Source organism: Mangifera indica, unplaced genomic scaffold (genome assembly GCF_011075055.1).
Source record: "Mangifera indica cultivar Alphonso unplaced genomic scaffold, CATAS_Mindica_2.1 Un_0025, whole genome shotgun sequence".
Lineage (NCBI taxonomy): Eukaryota > Viridiplantae > Streptophyta > Magnoliopsida > Sapindales > Anacardiaceae > Mangifera > Mangifera indica.
Genome location: NW_025401117.1, coordinates 135,844 through 158,234, shown reverse-complemented (window position 1 = coordinate 158,234; position 22,391 = coordinate 135,844). Strand labels below are relative to the sequence as shown.

General features: G+C 32.5%; 1 protein-coding gene across 1 annotated transcript; it reads left to right on the top strand.

The window, feature by feature from the left end:
- Positions 1-6,749: 6,749 nt before the first annotated feature.
- LOC123206132 (pentatricopeptide repeat-containing protein At4g19890-like) lies at positions 6,750-9,371 on the top strand. Its single transcript, XM_044623264.1, has one exon. The coding sequence runs from the start codon at positions 6,887-6,889 to the stop codon at positions 9,017-9,019; it is 2,133 nt and encodes a 710-aa protein (XP_044479199.1). The 5' UTR covers positions 6,750-6,886; the 3' UTR covers positions 9,020-9,371.
- Positions 9,372-22,391: the final 13,020 nt, after the last annotated feature.

Genomic DNA, 22,391 nt, shown 5'->3' with positions numbered 1-22,391 from the left:
TCACCATTTTAGTTTACCCATTAGTCTGAGGATGATAGGTCATACTTAATACTAATTTCATACCTATAACCTCAACAAATTTTGCCAAAATATTGAAATAAATCTTGTCTCTCTGACACTATTGTCTTAGGTATACCATGGAACCTCACGATTTCTCTAACATAAACTTTATCCAACTAATTGCTGCTAGTGTTGTTCTTAACCAGAATAAAGTATGCTAACTTGGTTAATCTGTGCACAATCACTTATAAGACATTACATCCATCTATGACTTTTGATAAACCCATTATCCATTTCCATTCAAGGATACACAAAGGTTGTAATAATCCTAATAGTTTCTAATGCTTCGTCCTAAATTTTGACACACCAAACATTTGGTCACAAACTCTATCATATCTTTTTTCATTCTTGACTAGTAGAAAAACTTTCTCAAATCTTAATACATCTTTACATTTCCAAGGAAGATAGTATAAAGAAAGTTGTGAGCCTTTGTAAGAATCTTATTCCTTAACTCATCAATAGAAGGAACATAGACTTGACCTTTGAATCTCAACAGATTCTCAGTAATACTAAACTTTGACTCAATACATTCGACAACTTTCTACCTTATTGGATTACACCATATGTTTGCCAAATGAGCTACATGGATCTTGTCTGATAAGGTTAAATGAATCCCCAATTTGACAATCAACCTAGAAAGTAACTCTATCTGATCTTTCACCATCTCTTATTACAAATCTCAACAATTAGTAATTTAAGACAACATCATCTTTCTACATAAGGCATCAATTATAACATTAGCTTTCCTTTAATGGTATAAAATGTCACAGTCATAATCCTTCACTAGTTCTAACCATTTTCTTAGTCTCAAATTCAATTCCTTCTAGGTGAAGAAGTATTTCAAACTTTTATGATCCATATAGATATTATACTTGACCTATACAGATAGTGTCATCAGATTTTTAATGCAAATACAACCGTAACTAACTCCAAATCATGGCTAAGATATCAAATTTCATAATCCTTGAGCTATTGAGAAGCATAAGCAATACTTTTTGTCTCTGCATCAATATAACTCTCAAACCCTAATAAGAAGCATTTGTATACAAATCATAATTCTTACACTCAGTCTTTAATACCAAAACTAGTGTAGAAGTCAATCTACTCTTCAATTCTTGGGAACTCAACTTACAAGCATTAGACCACTCAAAAGAAATATTATTCTGAGTTAATTCAGTTAACGACTATGACAATTTAACAAAGCCCTCTATAAACTATTTATAGTAACTCGCTAATCTAAGGAAACTACATATCTCTTTAACTGTCTTGAACCTCTACCACTCTAACATAGCCTCAATCTTACTCGGGTCTATTAAGATACCATTAGTTGGTATGACATATCCCATAAATGTTACACAATATAGCCAAAACTCATATTTAGAAAATTTGGCATACAACTGTCTATCTCTCAATTTCTATAACATAAACTTCAAGTGTTACTCACGTTTCTCTCGGGTCTTGGAGTACACTAAAATGTCATCAATGAACACCACCAAAAACTTATCAAGGTAATCCTAGAATACCTTATTTATCAGATCTATAATGACTATTGAAACATTTGTCAACCAAAAGGGCATCACTACGAACTCATAATGCCTATATCTTCTTCTGAAAGTAGTCTTTGGAATATCTCTCTTGATAACTCTAACTTGATAATACCCAGATCTCAAGTCGATTTTAGAGAACAGTGAGACATATTTTAATTGATCAAATAAATCATCAATCCTTGACAATGGGTGCTCGTCATTCACTATCATCTTGTTTAATTCTCTATAATTAATACATATGTGCATTGACCCATTTTTCTTTTTCACAAATAAGATCATTACACCCCAAAGTGAATGACTGGGTCTGATAAACCATTATCCAAAAGCTAATGTTATTGTTTCTTTAATTCTTGGAGTTCAGTAGAGGTTATCTTGTACAAAGCTTGGAAATATGCACTGTCCCAATAGCTAAATTGATACTAAACTCAACCTTCCTCTTAAATGCTAACCTTGGCAAATTATCTGGAACCATGTCCTAAAATTCACATACGATAAAAGCATTTTGCAAGCTTAGGACTAACTCATCAACTTTATTCACAATATGTGTCAAATATCCCATACATCCCTCACTCAACATTTTTCTTGTCTTTATGCTATTGACCATCATACTTAACATATAGTCCTCACCAAAAGTAAACTCCTCTTTATCATCCAGATAGAACCAAACTTTCTTCTTCCTACAATCAATCTCCATTCCATAATGACTCAAGAAATCCATTCTCATAATGATGTTAAAGTCTGGCATATCAAACACAATAAAATCCACGACAATCTCTCGACATCTTAGGAATATTGACTCGCCCAATAACATCTTATTACTCGATGTCCTATCTTCATCAGGCATCTTGATGCTAATGTCAATAACATGTGTAGGCTTTAACCCTAGTTTCTCAATAATTCCTCAGGTAATAAAATCCTAGCCTCTTAATGATCGAGATCAACACGTATTCGGATTCTTTTAAAACAACCTAACTTCCTCTAATATAAACACCATTAATTACCTTATCCTATGGAATGAGCTTATCAGTTTCCCTTACAAAAAATATCATTCTGGATAAGTCCTTGATGTTCCAAGACCTTATTCATTGAATCCTTCATAGATTTATCTCCTACCGTTTTCTCACAAAAGTTGACAGTGATGTTATCATCTCAAAACTAGACATATTCATCCTTAGTTGTCTGATAAGACATATTCCATTCAATGTGGGCAAGTTCATATGCACTCGTTTAATGCAAGTTGTATTGGATGAGAAAAAGGAAAAGCCTCATATACTGTATGGTGGCATTGGTATTGCCTTGGACCAAAGGATGATTGATTTAAACTTAACAAGACCAAACTTCCTTTAGTCCCCAATAAAATGTTTTTGACCTTTGAAATGTTGTGCAACTTGAGAATATGCAAGCACTACAAAGATGAAACATTCATATTTGCTTCTTCTTGCGCTAAACCAATTGCAACTATATCTAAGCAACCAAAGATTAAAGAGAATGAGGGAGGAGAAGTGATAATTTAGCTTAAGCCTAGCACTAAAATGCCTTTTGAACCTATTCAACTAGCAATGTCGACACATATGTTGGAGAAAGAAATCTAACATTGAAGTGTCAAATGGAGGTCCTTACTACCAGCTAACATTTGATCCAAGTTGAATTAATCAAAATTAGCAATATATGTGAGACAATCATATCAATATTCTTAAGTGGCAAAAAGGAAGACAACTTAGATGATTTTTAGGTCATGGTTGTGAGTCAAGTATAAATGGTAGTTAGAGACAAGGTAAGGTTAGTTTGGATTTTGTTTTGTTGGACGAATTGGAAATTTGCCCTAGTGAATTTGTGTTTGCTTTTTTCTTTTTTGTTTTTTATGCTCATTGTATGTCATATTTTTGCACATTTTAATGGAAATAGTGAGTATTTGTTAGTCTTATTTCAATCTTAATAAATTGTATATATTCACTGTCTAAACGAATAATATGTAACAAATCAACAAATTTATGACCAATGCAATACAAAGAGTACTTTTCATTTTTTCTTACGATTTTTTCATCTAAAAAAGATATTGTCCATTCTAAGTGTGGGGGAGACATATTTTTTATCTTTTTATCTGAAATATTTGCTTCCAATTTGTAAAATTTTAAAAATTTAGGAAAGTTTTTATTTTTAGAAAAGAATTTTTTTTTTCACATCAGAGGTATAATACCAGGAGCATATGCAAGTAATTTTAGACACAAGCACAAAAAAACACTTGGCAACAATTACACATGCATGTACGCGAATGCATTTGCCATCCTTGTACTAGACTACATATTATCATAAAAGTGTTTTCTATAAAGGGTTAAAGGAACCTTAGACCAAGGAAATAAAATGATCAAAAGCATTTTGCAAAACTGTACTCTAAAAAGGTAAGAGACTCAAAAGAATTAGAGATTGGTGAGGAAGGAAGAAAGACTAACAATTTCTTGCCTAAATGTGATTGACTAACAAAAACATGAATGCTTACTTAGAGAGAGCTTATGTGTGCCCAAGTGACCTCTCGAGAATCTCACTAACCTTAAAACTTGATCGTGTAACCTTTCAAGGTAAAATCATAAGGTTTCATACTAAGAGGAATATGATACAAGCACAGTTTTTTTCTTAACCTAAAAAACTTGTTTTTGCATAATTCTTTAATATCTCTATATTTACATAGACGATTACTAGCCCTTTAAGCCTATGAATTGCATATATAAAGGTCATGTAGATTTTTTTTTTTTTTTCATAACATACATCTTTCCACATAAATTAAATAAGCTATACCTTGACCGAATAAGTGTTAATATCGGAAGAAAGAAAGGCATTGTATCCATATATCATATACAAGGAAACACAACACATAAAAGATGGAAAAAGCTCCGGTACATAAGATGCCCAAATATACAAAGAAATAAGTTTGAGGGATTTGATTTAATACATTTATAAAAAAAGATCACTCCCTTAAGAAAAAAAAAAGTAAGAAAAAAAAAGGTAGAAAAAATAGAAATTACGGAGTAGAAGAAGACAATCCTCACAAATATAAACCAATTATACAAGTACTCAGATTCCGACCAAAGGAGGATGACTATGTATTTGAAAAATAAAATCCTTATCTAGCTTATTCAGAAGCAACCACTTTCAAGCCACTTTACAACCATAAGAAAGACTTGATTGATTCCTCAAGGTATGAAGCTACATTAGTGAAGATTAGGAACGTAGTCTTGCCTATGGGGTATGGATCACAATAGCATAAAGGTCATAATAGAGAACGAAGTGTGCATATTCTCAATCTGAAGTGCAATAGTGCAACAGACTTGAATACAAAGGCTAAGTAAAGGAGGTTCTTAAGATCGATTGAGGCGACTAAGCAAATTACCAAGTTCTGTTTGAATGTTAGAGAGCCTGACTTTTTCGAAAGACCATTTAAAAATTGCATTCTCACTAGTTGTTTGAAATACTTGAGTTCAAAAAAGGGAACAATAGTTGTGTAGCTACATATTCTCCTCGTTTGTCAAGCTTTTAAGTTACTTGAGGACAAGAAAAGATTTAAATTTAGGGAAAACGTTACACTTAAAATATATGCTTGTGAACCATGTTTAGAAGCATTTATTTTTGCATTTTAATAATAAATTAGTTTAGGATATTTATTTGTTAATATTAATATTTAAAGGTATTTTACTATTTGTTTTAATTTTGTTTTAGAGGAGAAAATGAGAAACATAGGAAGAGAATTTGCAGAAATAAGAAAAAATCAAAAGAATCTCCCGATCACATAAGGAGAAGACAAATATATAGGTAAGGAACAGGAAACAAAACTACAGTTGTCAACGTTAGGAACGAATCAGAAAAGAAGCAAATTTAGCGCTAAAAAGAATTGGGTAATAATCTAGCATTCCTATTACCACATAGAGACAAACTATATAAAGCCCCTAAGGAAGTTAGCAAAGAGAGTTCTTTCAGAGACATAATTCACAGAGAGCTTTAGCAACACTATAATTCACTAACTACATTGTGTAAGCCGTTAGGAATACAAGCACAAGCATGCGTTAGTAGACAAAGGCAATAGCCAATAATGCGAATCTCACAGATGAACTATGATACCCTATATGCAAGCAAGGAAACTAAGAACCTAGAAAAGTTAAATCATATTTCAAATTAAAGAAAACCTTGACCTAATGCCTATAGTTGACATGAACCAAAAGTATAAAAACCTTGACCCAATGATTATGGATATTCACAAACCAGAGGCATTAAAACATTAACCTGATGTCTATAATTGACATGAATCAAAGATAAAAGTGGCCACCACACTCTAGAGTAGAAAAGAAGGAAAGTGATAAGTCATATTTGAATGTCACAAGAAAATATTCTTGATAAGTTCATGAGTTCTCAAGAGAACTAAGAGAAAAATTTCACAATTTCATTATGCCAATGAGTATCATTTATCTCAGGGTTACATGATTATTTATAACCTTAGTTTAAATAGGATAATAACAAACATAATCTCTTGGATAATAACAATTCTAATATTTAGAATAATAACAATCTCAATCTGAATAAGATAATAATAATCCTAATGTAATTATAATTTCTAAAAAAAATAAAACTAAGACTTTTAAAATAAATAAAAATTCTAAACAACTAGAAAACTAGAAATACTAGGAAATTGAACTTCCTTATTATAATCTTTAATTATTGGATCACACATTTTTAATCTTCCATAGGTCACATTAACCAGAGACTCGAAGCATGCATACACAGCACAAATACAATCTTTTGATTTTTGCTCGAGTACAATGAGATTTAGGGGGTGCTAGTGGTGGGGGCTAAGTAGAGACATAAAAAAAAGAAGAAGGTGAATATAAAAGGACGAAAGAAAGAGAAGTTGATGCAAAATTAATCTAAACGAATTTTTTTTTTAAATTTTGCTAATTAAGTTGACATGATAATTTTGATAGTAATTTAACTTTCTAAAATGGGTGAAGATTTATTTATGTTAATGAAGTTAAGTTTTAAGTGAAAATATGTGTTTTTATGCTGATCAGTATGTTAATCACAGTTTAATAATCAGGTTTCTTAACTTTCAACTGGTTTTAAGTTTTAACACTACGAAAGAAGTCAGATTCTCAGGGCTCAGGCCCAAAGTCCATGGCACTGAAACAGCATGCCTTCGGAGCGACAGTCTACTCACATCCTTATGGTTGAAAGATGCAACACAAATTCGACATTCGGCAAGAAAAACTGTAAGGACAACGATTCCAATATCTGATATGGTGTCTCTTTTTATTAAGAGATGTCATTGTCTTCAAAGAAAACTATCACCTACATCAGTCCTCACGCTCTTCGTTCTCAGGCCATACTCGCACTGCACTCACTTTAATGACGTTCGCTTCGCTCATGCACAGCCCCCTCTTTCTCCATCATCATCACCGTCAACAGCCCCGACCCCACCGCAATCTTTTCTAAAAACAATTTGCTCTTCGGCCCTGGAATCTTATTACAAACAAGCCCATTTCCTATCATCCCCGCCCAAGCTCAGTCTTTGCATAGACACCGAGTCTTTGACCCACGAACAGGCCATTACTGTGGTTGCTTCACTGGCTAACGAAGCGGGTTCGATGGTGGCACTCAGTTTCTTTTACTGGGCGATCGGGTTTGCGAAGTTTCGTCATTTTCGGAGACTTTATATAGTTTGCGCCGCCTCATTGATTGATAATGGGAATTTTGAGAGAGCTCACGAGGTGATGCAGTGTATGGTGAGGAGTTTCGCTGAAATTGGGAGGTTGAAGGAGGCGTTTAGCATTGTTATTGAGGTTTCAAATCATGGGTTGCCGTTGGTTACCGGTAGTTTTAACTGTGTTGTGGGGGTTGCCTGTGAAATCGGGTTGGTCGAGTTCGCGGAGAAAGTGTTTGAAGAAATGTGTGAGAGAGGTGTAAGTCCGGATTCTTGCAGTTATAAGTTGATGGTTATTGCATATTGTAGAATGGGTAGACTTAGAGAGGCTGATAGGTGGTTGAGTGCAATGATTGAGAGAGGGCTCCTTGTTGATAATTCGACGTTAACATTAATTATTAGTGCTTTCTGTGAGAAGGGTTTTGTGAGTAGAGCATTTTGGTATTTTAATAGGATGATTGAAGCAGGTCTGAAACCGAACTTGATCAATTACACGGCTTTGATCAACGGGTTGTGTAAGAGAGGCAGCATTAAGCAAGCATTTGAAATGTTGGAGGAAATGGTTCGAATAGGCTTTAAACCGAATGTGTATACTCATACAATATTGATTGATGGGCTTTGTAAGAAGGGTTGGACTGAAAAGGCTTTCAGGCTGTTTCTTAAGCTTGTTCGAAGTGATAATTACAAGCCAAATGTGTATACATATACCACTATGATTAATGGGTACTGCAAAGAAGAGAAGATGAATCGTGCAGAGATGTTGTTGGGCAGAATGAAAGAGCAAGGGCTGTTTCCAAATACCAACACATATACTAGTCTTATAGATGGGCATTGCAAAGCAGGGAATTTTGAAAGAGCATATGAATTGATGCATTTGATGGGTAAAGAAGGCTTTACTCCTAATATCTGTACTTATAATGCAATTATTGACGGCCTTTGTAAAAGGGGCAGGGTTACAGAAGCTTATGAGGTTCTTATGAAGGGGTTTGAAGAGGGATTGCAAGCTGATAAAATTACCTACACTATTCTCATATCTGAGCACTGTAAGCGATCTGAAATTGAACAAGCCCTGGTGTTTTTCTGTAAGATGGTTAAAGTTGCTCTGCAGCCCGATATACATGCATATACTACATTGATTGCTGCATTCTCTAGGCAAAAAAGAATGAAAGAAAGTGAGAAACTTTTTGAGGAAGCCATCAGGCTTGGCTTGGTTCCGACCAAGGAAACATATACTTCCATGATTTGTGGGTACTGTAGGGATGGAAATGTCAGTATGGCTTTGAAGCTTTTCCACAGGATGGGTGAGCATGGTTGTGTACCAGATGGTTTTACTTATGGGGCTCTTATAAGTGGGCTTTGTAAAGAATCCAAGTTGGACGAGGCATGTGAGTTATATGAAACTATGGTAGACAGGGGGATTTCCCCCTGTGAAGTTACTCGGGTAACACTAGCATATGAGTACTGCAAGAAAAATGATTCTGCCATGGCAATGGTTATTTTGGAAAGCCTAGACAAAAAGCTCTGGATCCGAACGGTAAATACCTTGGTCAGGAAGCTTTGTAGTGAGAGTAAAGTAGGAATAGCAGCATTGTTCTTTCATAAATTACTGGAGAAGGACAGTAATGTTGATCACGTGACTCTGTCAGCCTTCACGACTGCATGTTATGAGAACAACAATTATGCTCTAGTGTCTGACTTGTCTAAAAGGATCTCTGAAGGAATTGGTTAACATCTCAGTTGAACTGACACTGGATGGATTTGACTTCCTTTGGAAAGCTGAGTCTTGAAAGAAGTTTTAGAATCTTCTGATTCTTTTCTAACTAGTGGCACAGTTGATCTCTTCAGCATTCCACTTAGACGTGGTACTTTGAAGCATGACATTAAATGTGTGTTCAAATCATAGTGAGGATTCAACTGAAGGGCCTCTCAGTTGCAGTCATCACTAAGTTTCATTGATTGTTTTAGCTAACACATCCTTGGATCTCCTTAGGAATTAAATTTTACAAGGTCTGTATAATTGATAAAGAAAATGTCCCATTTATTTTCTAGGATATATCTTATTACAGTGAACAATATCTCAATTATTCCTTTATAATTCAATTTTTATGTAAATATTGTGTAAACATTTCTACTTTAATTGTTTCCTATTATTTACTATTTTTATATATAATAGGTCCACTACAATTTACTTATCAATAAAATCAAATGAATAAATTTCACTTTTCCACGTCAGAGTCCCTATTGATTTTGCTCCTTAGTTTTTGATGCTAGATTTTTTTTCAGTTATTGGGTCTTAATAGTTTGATTATTTCTTACGAAAGATAAATATGATGATGTTAGTACCTTATTTCCCCAATTTGGTTAGAAAATAAAACTGTTTACATGAGATTATGTCAGAGACTATTAAGATAAAAAGCCATGTGACTTTTTCAAAGTTAAGAAAATAATCGATGAATCTTCATGTTTTAAACACCCCCAAAAAATAGGGTTGCAAAGAGATAAAATTGACCCTTGTTAGAAGTTACAAGACCACTCATATTTCACTCAAACGCTTTTAGGTCTATTGGGGGGAAGTTGTTTTAACTATTATTATCAAATGCCTTCCATCTTGAGTTTTGAAAAACAAAAGTCCTACTGAAACTTTATCTTAGTTGTGTCTTGATTCAGTTTCAACTCATACTCTTCAAAAAAAAAAGTTATTTTCTTTACATTGTGTAGCTTATCTCTACATTCATACGACTCAATAGGGCAAACAAGATCATAGGGCTTGTAAATGTGTTTTTGATTAAGAAGGTTATAAATGCTAAGATCATTGTCAAAGGAAAATCATTCTCTTTGGATGTCACATTCAATTAAATCAAAAGATATTTTAAAAAATTGACTTCGAGAAGAGAAAACAAGTGAAGATGATTTTTGCCCAAGTTCTATGGTATTCCTTGACAACTTAATGTGTAGCCATGACTCATTTTTTGACACCTAAATTAGTTGATGTTTCTAGCTATGAGAACCTAACATCCAACCTATCTAAGTTAAGGATGTACTTCAATCGAGTCAACAACCACCAATCCAAGCCAAGACTCAAACTTTAACCAGGTTAACCAAGTCTCAATCACCAATCCAAGCCAAAATTCAAACTTCAATCGAGATTCAATCATCAGACAAAACTATATTATCTTTTTTGTAGATCATTACAAAACTACCTAAAAGTGACAAAGAGAAGACACTAATCACTATAAAAATATCCAAACTTGACAAAGAGCGAAAAAAAAATTGAAAACTAAGTTTCTCAAAAACCTCAAATTCTAGCTTAAAAAAAAAAACAATATTATAAGAGAGACTAGTCTGCTCCAACTCTAAAGCAACTCTAAGACTCCATCCCAAGCTTATGAGAATATCTTATATGACTCTTTGATTAACATTAATCAACTAACTTTAATTTTTCTTCAGATTCACCTAATAACCCTCCAAACACTACCTTATACCTTTATCTTCCTATTATTCTTTAAAAGGTACTGAAACATGTATCAACACTATATATCTCACTTTGTATCTTCACAATGAATCTTTTTACAACAAAAAGCCTTTTTTTTTCTACCTTGAATTCAATTAAGACTCCTAAAAAAAATACAATGTGAAATCAATTTAATGAAACAAACATTGTATATATCTAATGTATTAGTACATGATGAATTTATACATGACTAATATCCTATACAAGGAAAACAAATAACTATACAATAGGAAACACAATATATAGCAAATAAACTAGGAAATTATATATTCTAAAATATATTCTAGCAACCACCCTTAAACTCAAGTAGACAAAGAGTTTGCTAGCTTGAGTTTGTGATTTAAGTCATGAAACTGTCTTGGAGGATGAGCTTTAGTGAATACGTTAGCTATTTGATCCATAGAAGACACTGAAGCACGATGAAGGATATTATTGACCAAAAGATGTCAAACAAAATGATAGTTAATCTCAATGTATTTAGTGCATTCATGAAATCCATCAATATAAGTAATTTGAATCACACTATGATTATTACAATAGATATTTATAGCTTTGGATTGAGAAATTCCTATATACTGCAACAACCATTAAAGCCAAATGAGTTTGTAAGTAGTGTTAGCAATTGTTTTATACTTTATTTCAGTACTTAAATGAGAAATGACTATTTGCTTCTTATTACCCCAAGAGATGAGAGAATCTCCCAAAAGGAAACAATAACTAGTTGTGGAATGTCTATTTGTAAGATCACCTAGCTAATCAATATCAAAATATGTATGTAGTATTAGTGATGACTGAGCAGAATAATGAAGACCATGAAACAAAGTACTTTTAACATAGCAAAACTTATGAAGTATTGCTGCAAAGTAAGTAGTACGAGGAGCAACCATGAACTGACTAATAATATGAATAGTATATGTTATGTCTAGTCAAGTGGCAATTAAATACATAAAAACTGATTGTCCATAGAGAGTATGATCATTTAGAATAGTTCCCTTAATAGGAGAAAGTTTTGACATTGGCCTCAAGTGGAGTGTTGGTGGTTTTATTACTAGACAGACCAACATAAGATAAAAGATTAGTAGCATACTTGGCTTGAGATACATAATAACCATCACCGTTAGAATAAACTGTTATGCCAAGTAACTCAAGTGACCAAGGTCCTTCATTTTGAACTGTATGCTGAGGAATTATTTTATCTCTTTAACACTCTAGTAATAATCATATCATCAACATATAAAAACAATAAGATACATCCCTTCTCAGTTTTGTGGATGAAACGAGCATGAGCATAATTGCTAATAAAGAATCCAAATTGGCTGATTGTAGAGCTGAATTTAGAAACCATGCTCTTGGAGCCTACTTAAGTCCATATAAAGCTTTATGAAGATGACAAACCTTGTCTGGTGGATGATTATATCTAGGTATGGGTTTCATATAAATTTCTTTAGAAACGTCCCCATTCAAAAATGCATTCTTCACATCCATATAAAAAAGTTACCACTTTTTAACAACCACAATAGTTATAAGATTGCAAATAAAAATGATAAAAGCTACTGGAGCAAAGGCCTCCCTATAATCAATGTCATATTCTTAAATAAAGCCTTTTATTAGTAACTGAATTTTATAGCATTCCACTAAGCCATATACATGGGTTTTAATTTTATAAACCCATTTACTTTGCAAAATAGATTTACCAAACAATATGTCAACAAAATGCCAAGTATGAGTATTTGTTAAGGCCTCCAATTCTTCTCGCATTGCTTGTTGCCAAAGAGGATTCACACTAACTTCTTTGTAAGAAAAAGGTTTATACAAAGAAACAATAATAGAGTAACCATGATAATCACATAGATAAGGAAGTGGTTGGCGCACTCTAGTAGGTTTGTTACTTAGAAAAGTGAAAGAATTTGGTGAAGGTTTAGAATCTACAGATGAGCTAAATTCTTCAAGGTCAGTTAGGATGTGATCATCTATATGTCCTACATTGAAAAGTGAGACGAAGGTGGAGTAGTTGCATTATCATTGTTAGAGGATTGTTTTTAGACAACTGAAACTTAAACATTGTAGAAAACGTTTTATATTCCCAAAAAGTAATATATCTATAAATACGAAGATGTTTAGAGATAGAATCCCAACAGTAATAACCCTTATGTTCAATACCATTATTGAAAAAACAACATAACCTATAACAAGGTTTTAGTTTATAATGTTCATGCAATTGTATAAAAACAAAACAATCAGATCCAAAGACTTTAAGAATATCATAATCAGGAGTTTTGTCGTACAACCGTTTATAAAGGTTTTGGTTATTAGTTACTATAGTTGGACCACAGTTGATTATGTAGACAACTGTAAGAGTTGCTTCACCCTAAAACCGCTCAGTACATGATGCAGAGATTAGAAGTGTATGGATAATATCTAGAATGTGTTTGTGTTTATGTTCTACATGACTATTTTGTTGGGATGTAGTAAGACACAACCTACGAATAATAATGCCATATTGGGAGATAATAGTAAAAAGTTTAGCATCTTTCTATTTCATAGCATTATCTATTTGAAGAATTTTAATAACATTAGAAAATTTAGTTTTGACAAGAGCAACAAATGTGGCATAAATTGCAAGCATCTAAGAATGATTTTTCATAAAATATATCTAAGTGAATCAAGAAAAATCATCAACAAAGATCACAAAATAATTATCACCTCCTATAGTATGTATGGTAGATGGTCCTTAAATATTAGTATGCATAAAGTCAAAAATAGCAGAAAAAATAAAAGTGTTATTGTTAAAAGGTAAAGTAAGATGTTTACCAAGTTCATATGAAGCATAATCAAAATCATCAATTTTAACATTTCCTAAAAGACCACTAGAGCAAAAACATTTTAATTGAAAGGAGGAAACATGACCAAGACAAAGAATTCTAAGTAGAAAGAGATACAACTACAACACACTTTGACACATTAGATGTAATTTGGGAGGGTAGTTGAAGAGATATCAACTCAAACAGATGATTAACTTTACATATGGTCCCAAAGATCTGTTTCATCTATAGATCTTGCATAGAACAACCATAACAAGAAATATTTACTTCAAGACCAGTATCAAATAATTGTCCAATAGAAATAAGATTTATTAAGACTTTAGGAACAAGAAGGCATTAGATAACGATAAAGTAAAAGTAAAGATATTACCAATATGACTAACAAATAGACTAGAGTTTTTAGTAGTATGAATAATAGGAGAATAAAACATAATATTCTTAGATTTAAAAAGACAAGAATTAACAATCATATGATTACAACATAAAGAGTCAAAGTACTAAGATGAGGATGTATTAGGGTGACAAATAAGACAAAAGAATTGGAGGTATTAGTGATGAACTAAGCTAAGGCTTATTTTAAAGTGTCAAGGTCTACCATACTAAAAAGCTCATTTATGATAGAAGAGTGGCTAGAAGACGAATCCTAGGTGATAACAGTTGCTGCATTGGAAGAAAAAGCCTTACTAGACTTAAAGTTGGCTTGATTGTGTTATTTCGTGCCTTTCTTAGATAACAACTTAAAACATTCAAAAACAACATGCCTTGGTTTATGACAATAGCAACAAGTCACTTAGCCAAAACAATATCAATGGATAGTAAAGATTGTAGTGATTTCAATGTACTTAAATGAGTCTACTTAGCACATATTTCTATAATCAACTAGGAAAGGTATTCTTATGTAACAAAGATTATCTTACTAATTCAAATTCATCATACAATGCCATAGTAAATTGATAAACTCTAAATTCATCTAGTTCTTTTGCATAAAGAATTGCATTATGAACATCATGCCATTTTCATTTAGATTGAGATAACTAGTCCCATGGAATAGTCATCTCAGATAGAAAATCATTAATTGATTGAAAAGCACCATAGAGTTGGAATCGATGAATGACATTGGTGGTAGAGTATCGTTTGGCAAGTAAATCCCGAACTTCTTTTGTAATCTCAAGATGCCTAAATTGAAGCTTAATTGATAGAGTACATGTATTATGAAACCATGCAATAATTTGATAATTTTTACTATCCTATTCTTTAAGCAACTTAATATAATTAGAACTCTCTTCTATTTGGCCTTTAGCTTGGCTAGTGATATCATTAGTAATATAATGCCATAATTTTTTACTTTTGAGAAAACCATATAATTTTGGGCTCAAATAACATATTAGAATCATTAAAGGTGGTACTAATAAGATGTGAAATATCTTATTTTTCTATGAGAATAAAACTCCAATAATAACTAACAATAAATATGGGTCTAAGTCCAAAAACACTTCAAATTAAACCAACTAAAAATTGGCCCATAAAAAAACCAACAACACCAAAACAGTAGGCTCAACTCAACAACAATAAGTCTAACTCAATACAAATTAAATAAACCCAACAACAAGCCTAATGCATCAAACACCAAAATTATAATAGCCAAGGAAATACTTAAAACCAAGCCCAAACAAAAACAAATTAGTTAGAGCAAAGGCACAAACTCACAAGTTTTGTTGAAGTTGAAAAGTCTATCAAAAAAGTTGATCATCGAAGATCCAAGAGTTAGGGAAATAAGTCATTAGAGAGATATATTGTCGGAAATCTAAGAGTCAAAGTTGGCTGAAGAAATTAAACAAACTTGAATAAGAGTGGTTGATAAAGAACCAATGATGGCTGAGAAAAAGAAATAGTTGTTAAGATGAAGCTAATAACCGAAAAAAGGAAAATAGCATCGAAAAAAAACCAATTGTCGAAAAAGATAATCCACATGATGATGGTTAGAGAAAGGAAAGAACATCTTTGAGAAAAGACTAATTGACCATAAACATAAAATTATGCTTTTGTGTGAGGTGAAGTTAAAAGTTCTCAAAAGTTGGAGGTGGTGGTTATTATTAGAAAATATCAAAACCCTACTTTTAGGGATAAATGAGGCTACTTTGAAACTAATATGGGGTGTTGGGGTTTGATACTAAGTGAAATCAATTTAATGGAATAAACTTTGTATATATCTAATGTATTAGTACATGATGAATTTATACACAAATAATATCCTATATAGGGAAAATAATTACTATATAATAGGAAACACAATATACAACAAATAAATTAGGATATTATATATTCTAACATTCAGGATGCTTTAAAAGAGATAAATTGGATACTTATAATGAAAGAAAAAAATGAGTGCCATATAGAAAAATGATACCTGAAATATAGTTAATCAAAAAGGAAAGAGTGGTTGGCTACCAAAGGGTATACACTATAAAAAAATTAAAGCAAATAAAAGCTTGGAAAGATGTAAATAAAGATTGGTTGCTAAAGAGTTTACACAACTTATGGAGTGGATTATCAAGCAACTTTTACTCTTATGGTGAAAATGAACATTGTAAGAATCCTCCAATCACTCATTACTCATTTTGGTTATAATCTTCATTAATTTGATGAAATAATGTATTTCTTAATAGTGACTTAAAAGAGAATGTTCATAGAGATACTATTAGGATTTGATGAAAATAACAGGATAAACAATATTTGTAAGCCCAAAAAAGTGTTGTTAAGATTAAAATTATCCCCTTATGCTTGGTTGGATGAATCACTAAGGGCATGATTCAACTTGGATAAAGACAAAAGTCAAGGTGATCACACCATATTCATAAAAAATTTCTTAAGAAAGAATTACTATATTGCTAGTTTATATTAATGATATCATTGTGACTGAAAATGATAAAAAATTAAATAAAAGATCAAGTAATCAATTTTATAAAGAATTCAAGATAAAAAAACTTGGGAAATTAAGGTACTTTTTGGGAATTAAGATGGCTTACTCTACACAAAGAATTTTCTTCTCTTAGAGAAAATATATGTTAGAGTTAATCATAAATTTAGCAACACTTGGAAGCAAACCTTTAAGAACTCCTATAGATCCAAATCACATAATTAGTCATTGCAAGGAAGCAAAGACAGTGGTCAAAGGGGCACTATAAATGACTAGTGGAAAGGCTAATTTACCATTCACATACATGATCAAAGATGACATATGTTATGAGTGTAGTAAGTCATTTCATGCATGACCTAAAAGAGGAGAACTTTAGTTTAGAAAATCTTTCGATATCTAAAGTTTACATGTGTGGAGAGGTGTCTTATTTAAAAAGAGGAAAGGAGTAATTATAAAAGAATTCGATATAGACTATGCCTAATCTCTAATTGATATGAGATATATTATTAGATATTGTACCTATATTTTAAGGAATCTAATTACTTAGAGAAGCAAGAAATACAATGTTGTAACCCGATCAAGTGTAGAAATAGAGTTTTGAGCTATGACTCATGAAATTTGTTTATTTTTATAAAAAAATTGTTTAATGATAGAAAAGAAAAAAGGAGAGAAACTTAATGGGTATGGAGGAAGTAATCAACAAAAGAGTCTTGGAAGATCATGCCTGGGAGATAATTGGTGAAATCACTAGAAAGGAAATTGAAAAAGTTATCTTTGGTTTGGCTAACAATAAAGCCTCTGGCCCAGATGAGTATTATGTAGTTTTCTTTAAAAAAGCATGACATATTGTGGAAGAAGATGTTATGGAAGCTATTAAGAGTTTTTTTTTTCCCTTGTTCCTAAGGTAGTGAACCCTTCTTCTTGTAATGACTTTAGGCTAATATTGTGTTGTAATGCAATCTATAAATGTATTGCTAAGATTTTGGCCAATAGACTTAAAAAGATGCTCCTCTTGATAATTGATTCGAGCCAAAGTGCTTTTATGGAAGGAAGGAAAATTGGAGACAATGTCATTCTATGCCAAAATCTTTTCCTTAATTATCGGACCTTCTAATAGAAGTAAGAATTGTGCTATGAAAATTGACGTTAGGAAGACCTATGATTATGTTGATTGAGATTTCCTTACCATATCTTTGCTCCTTTACGGGTTTCCAACGAAAATGGTGTATTGGATTTGAGAATGTATCTCCATTCCAAAGTTCTCAATTGCCTTGAATAGGGAGATTGCAGGGTTTTTTGGTAGTAAACTGGGGTTGAGGCAAGGGATCATATGTCCTTTTATTTGTTTGTTGTTGTTATGGAAGTTTCGTTGGGCCATTTTAGCAAAGTTGTTAAAAAATTCCTCCCTTCCAATTTCATCTCTAGTGTAAAGCTCTTTGCATTAACCATTTATGATTTGTAGATAACTTGATGTTATTTGTAAAGCGGAGTAAGGTTTCATTCTTTTGCTCAAGCAAACTTTTGATACCTTTCCCTTGTGGGTGGGTTTCTAAGCAAACCCTTCCAAAAGTTTGATCTTTTTCTTAGAAGTTTCTAATAATGTCAAGATAAAGCTTATGGGAATTATGGTTTTTAAAGTGGGTTACCTCCTATTAGATACCTTGGAATGCTATTAATCACTTCCAAGCTTAAAAAATCTGAATGCTCTTTATTATTGGAAAAAATTGTTAGAAAGATAGTCTTATGGAGATATAGATTCTTGTCTTATGCAGGTAGGTTGACTTTTATAAAATCGATGCTAATGAATATTCAAATGTATTGGTCAACCATCTTTATTATTCCCTTTAGAATTCTATTGGAAATTGAAAGCCTCATTAGAGCTTTCCTATGGTCGAGAGTCAACCTCAATAAATATAAAGCAAAGGTGTCATGGGAAGAAGTTTGTCTCCCATTTGAGGAAGGTGATCTTGGCTTTAGAAGACTTAGTGAGTAAAGTAGAGCGACCATTGTTAAGCACATTTGGCATTTCTCCCAATCGAATGTTATTTCTATTTAGGCTTGTTGGGCTAAAATCTATTTGTTATAAATGGCTCAATATAGGAAGTAAGTATTCCTTAAAATTGTAGTTAGATGTGGCAGAGTATTCTTAAGCAAATGAATGATATAAAACATTATTTAAAATACGTTATGGGCAATGAGGAAAGCATATCCCTTTAGTATGATAATTGGCATTCTCGAGGCTCTCTTATGGAAAGGTATGGTGAAAGAATCATTTTTGAAGCGAAGTTTACAAAAAAGGCTAAGGTGAAAGAGATAATTGGAAATAAATAGTAGAATTGGCCAACAACAAACTTAAGGGAATTAGTGAAGATAAAAAACACTATCTTTCCTAGGTTTGAAATAAGTAAAGATAGAATTATATGGAATTCAAATAAGTAGGGTTCCTTTAATATTAGATTGGCTAGGGAAGTGCTTAGAAGGAAATGAAGGAATGTAGTATGGTATCATCTTATTTGGTTTAAAATGCATATTCCTAGACACTCATTTATAACTTGGCTAGTTGTAAAATGTAGACTTTACACTAAAGATAGATTGGAGAAAATAAGTATACCTAGTAGTACTTTTTGTTACTTTGTAAAAATGCAAATGAAACCTTGGACCATCTTTTCTTTGATTGCCACCTTACTACAAAAGTTTGGAAGGAGCTTCTTGTGGATGTTACATTTTCCCTTTTAAATGAATTTTATCCCCAAAATTCACTCAAATAATTATGAGAACTTCTGCCTTATATCTTGCTTCACCTCTCAAATGGCCTTCTTTACTAAATGATTCTTTCAATGAACCTTAACTATAAGAACTTATTTGCTTCTGAGCTGCTTCACTTCGTCTATCAAGAATCTAGACTGGTATTTCTTTATAGACTAAATTATCCTTAAGTTCTATATCTTTATGAGTCATAGAGATATTTATGCAACAATAACAGGTGAAATACATTGTGCATCCTATCCATACTCGCTAATATTGCAAGTTTTTAAGCAACCTTGCCCACCCACTCCAAGATCTCATAAAGTCCCACAAACCTTGGTGCTAGCTTACCTTTCTACCCAAACTCATCATATAATGGTAGAAGGGAATTTTCACAAAGAATTTGTCGTCTATAACGAACTTCAGATCTCACCTCTTTTAGTTAATATAGCTTTTCTAATGATCCTAGACATGTTTCATTCTTTCTCAAATCAACCTTATGTCTTCGATCATCTTTTCAGTCATTTTTTACCCTAAAGACTATGTCAATGCATCGTTTTCATTAATCCCCTCCCAATGCAATGGTGATCAACACTTTCTCCCGTAAAGCACCTTATAGAGAGCCATTTGGATAGTTGATTGACAAATATTATTATACACAAACTCTAATAGTAGTAACACTTTAATCCAACATGCTTTCATATTCAAACAACAAGCTTTTAATATATTCTCTATCACCTGGTTCACAATATCAATTTGTCCTTTAGTTTGAGGGTGATAGGCAATGCTAAATGCCAATCTGGTAGTCATCAGTCTTTGTAAACTCTATCAAAAAACTAAGATAAATCTTGTATCTTTGTCTAATACAATGGTCTTGGGTACCTTAAGCAATCTTACAATCTCTTTAACATATATCTGGCACAACTTATCAGTATTGATGTTATCTTTAATAAGGATGAAATGTGTCAACTTGGTCAATTAGTTTACTATGACCCAAAGGGCATTATATCCACCTCGAACTCTGGGTAGACCAACCATAAAGTCCATAAATATATTCTCCCACTTCCATTCAAGGATAATAAAAACCTGTAATAATCTAGATGGCCTATAATGTTTTGCCTTAACCTATTGACATACTAAACATTTGGCCACAAAATCCCTTTTCATACCGACCTACCAAAATGTCTTTTTTAGGTCTTGATACATCTTTACACCCTTTGGGTAGGCAATGTAAAGGGAATTATATGCCTCTGACAAGATCTTACGTCTTAATTCTAACATCTTAGGTACACATACATGATCCTTAAATCTCAGCACCTCCCTAATGATACTATAATTCGACACAACACTCTCGATAATCCTCTTCCTCATTTAGATACACCATTTGTCTATCAATTGAGCCGTATGAATCTCAACTAATAATGTTGATCAAATTCTCAAATTAACTAACACCCTTGAGACTAGTTTAATATAGTCCCTCTTTATCTCAACATTTGTAACTTTTGACAGGTTATGATCTATGACAACAACACTTTTTTGTTTTAGGTATCAACCACCATATTAGCTTTTCCAAGGTAGTACTAGATGTCATAATCATAATCTTTAACCAATTATAACCATCTCTTCTATTTTATGTTTAGCTCTATCTAAGTGAATAAATACTTCAAACTCTTATGCTCTATATCGATATTGCATCGAACTCTATACAAGTAGTACTGCCAATTTTTCAAAGCAAATACCACTACAACTAACTCCATATCATGAGTAAGATACCAAGCCTCATAATTCTTTAACTATTTAGAGGAATAAGCTATCATTTTTCCCTTTTGTATTAATACTGCTCCCAAACACTGATAAAATACATTTGTGTATAAATCATACTCATTTCCTTCTATAGGTAAAGCCAAAAATGGTGTTGAGGTTAACCTATTCTTTAATTCCCAAAAAACTCCTCCCACAAACATCGGACCACTAAAAAGAGACATTGTTACTGGTCAACCCAGTCAACAGTCAGGGCTAATTTGGCAAAACCCTTCATAAAACATGTATAATAACCTATTAATCTCAAAAAACTCCTCACTTTCTTAGGGATCTTGGGCCTCTACCACTCTAATACCATTTTGACCTTACCTGAATCTACTGAGATACCATTAGTCAATATCACATGTCCTAGAAAAGCAACACAGTCTAACTAAAATTCACATTTCAAGAACCTAGCGTATAATTACTTATCACATAGTCTTTATAGCACAAATCTCAGATGTCTCATGTGATTCTCACAAGACTTGGAGTATACCAATATGTCATTGAAAAATATCACAATAAATTTATCGAGACAATCCTAAAACACTTTGTTCATTAAATCCATGAAGACTGTTGGTGTATTCAATAGACCAAAGGACATTACCACAAATTCATAGTGCCCATATCTTGTTTGAAAGGTTGTCTTCAAATCATCTCTCTACACTACCCTAATTTGATGATATCCTAAACTTAAATCGATCTCTGAAAATAATGAAGTACCTTTTAATTAATCAAATAAATCATAAATCTGTGGTAATGGATATTTATTCTTGATAGTGACCTTATTCAACTCCTTATAGTCAATACATATATATATCAATCCATCATTTTTTTTTTCACAAAGAGGATTAGTGCACCCTATGATAAATGGCTCAACTATGTCAATCCATTGTCTAGTAGTTCTTGTAACTGTTTTTTCAACTCTTAAAGCTCAGTTAGCACCAACTTATATGGGGCCCTAGTATTCGACCTCCCTCTCTGGTGCTAATCCTATACTGAATTCTACCTCCTTCTCCAGTTCAAATCCTTATAACTTATTTAGGAACACATCAAGACACTCACACACTACCAGGGTGTATTACAAACTCAGGATTGTTTCCTTTTGCTTACTTACTATATGAGTGAGGTACCATGTGTACCGTTTTATTAACATTTTTCTAACTTTCAGGATGTTAATCATCTTGCCCAATATTCGACCTTCATCAAATAAAAATTCTTCTCTATTTTTCAACTCAAACTGGACTTTCTTTTTCTTGCAGTCTATCTTTATTCAATAGTGACTCAAGAAATCCTTGACTAAAAT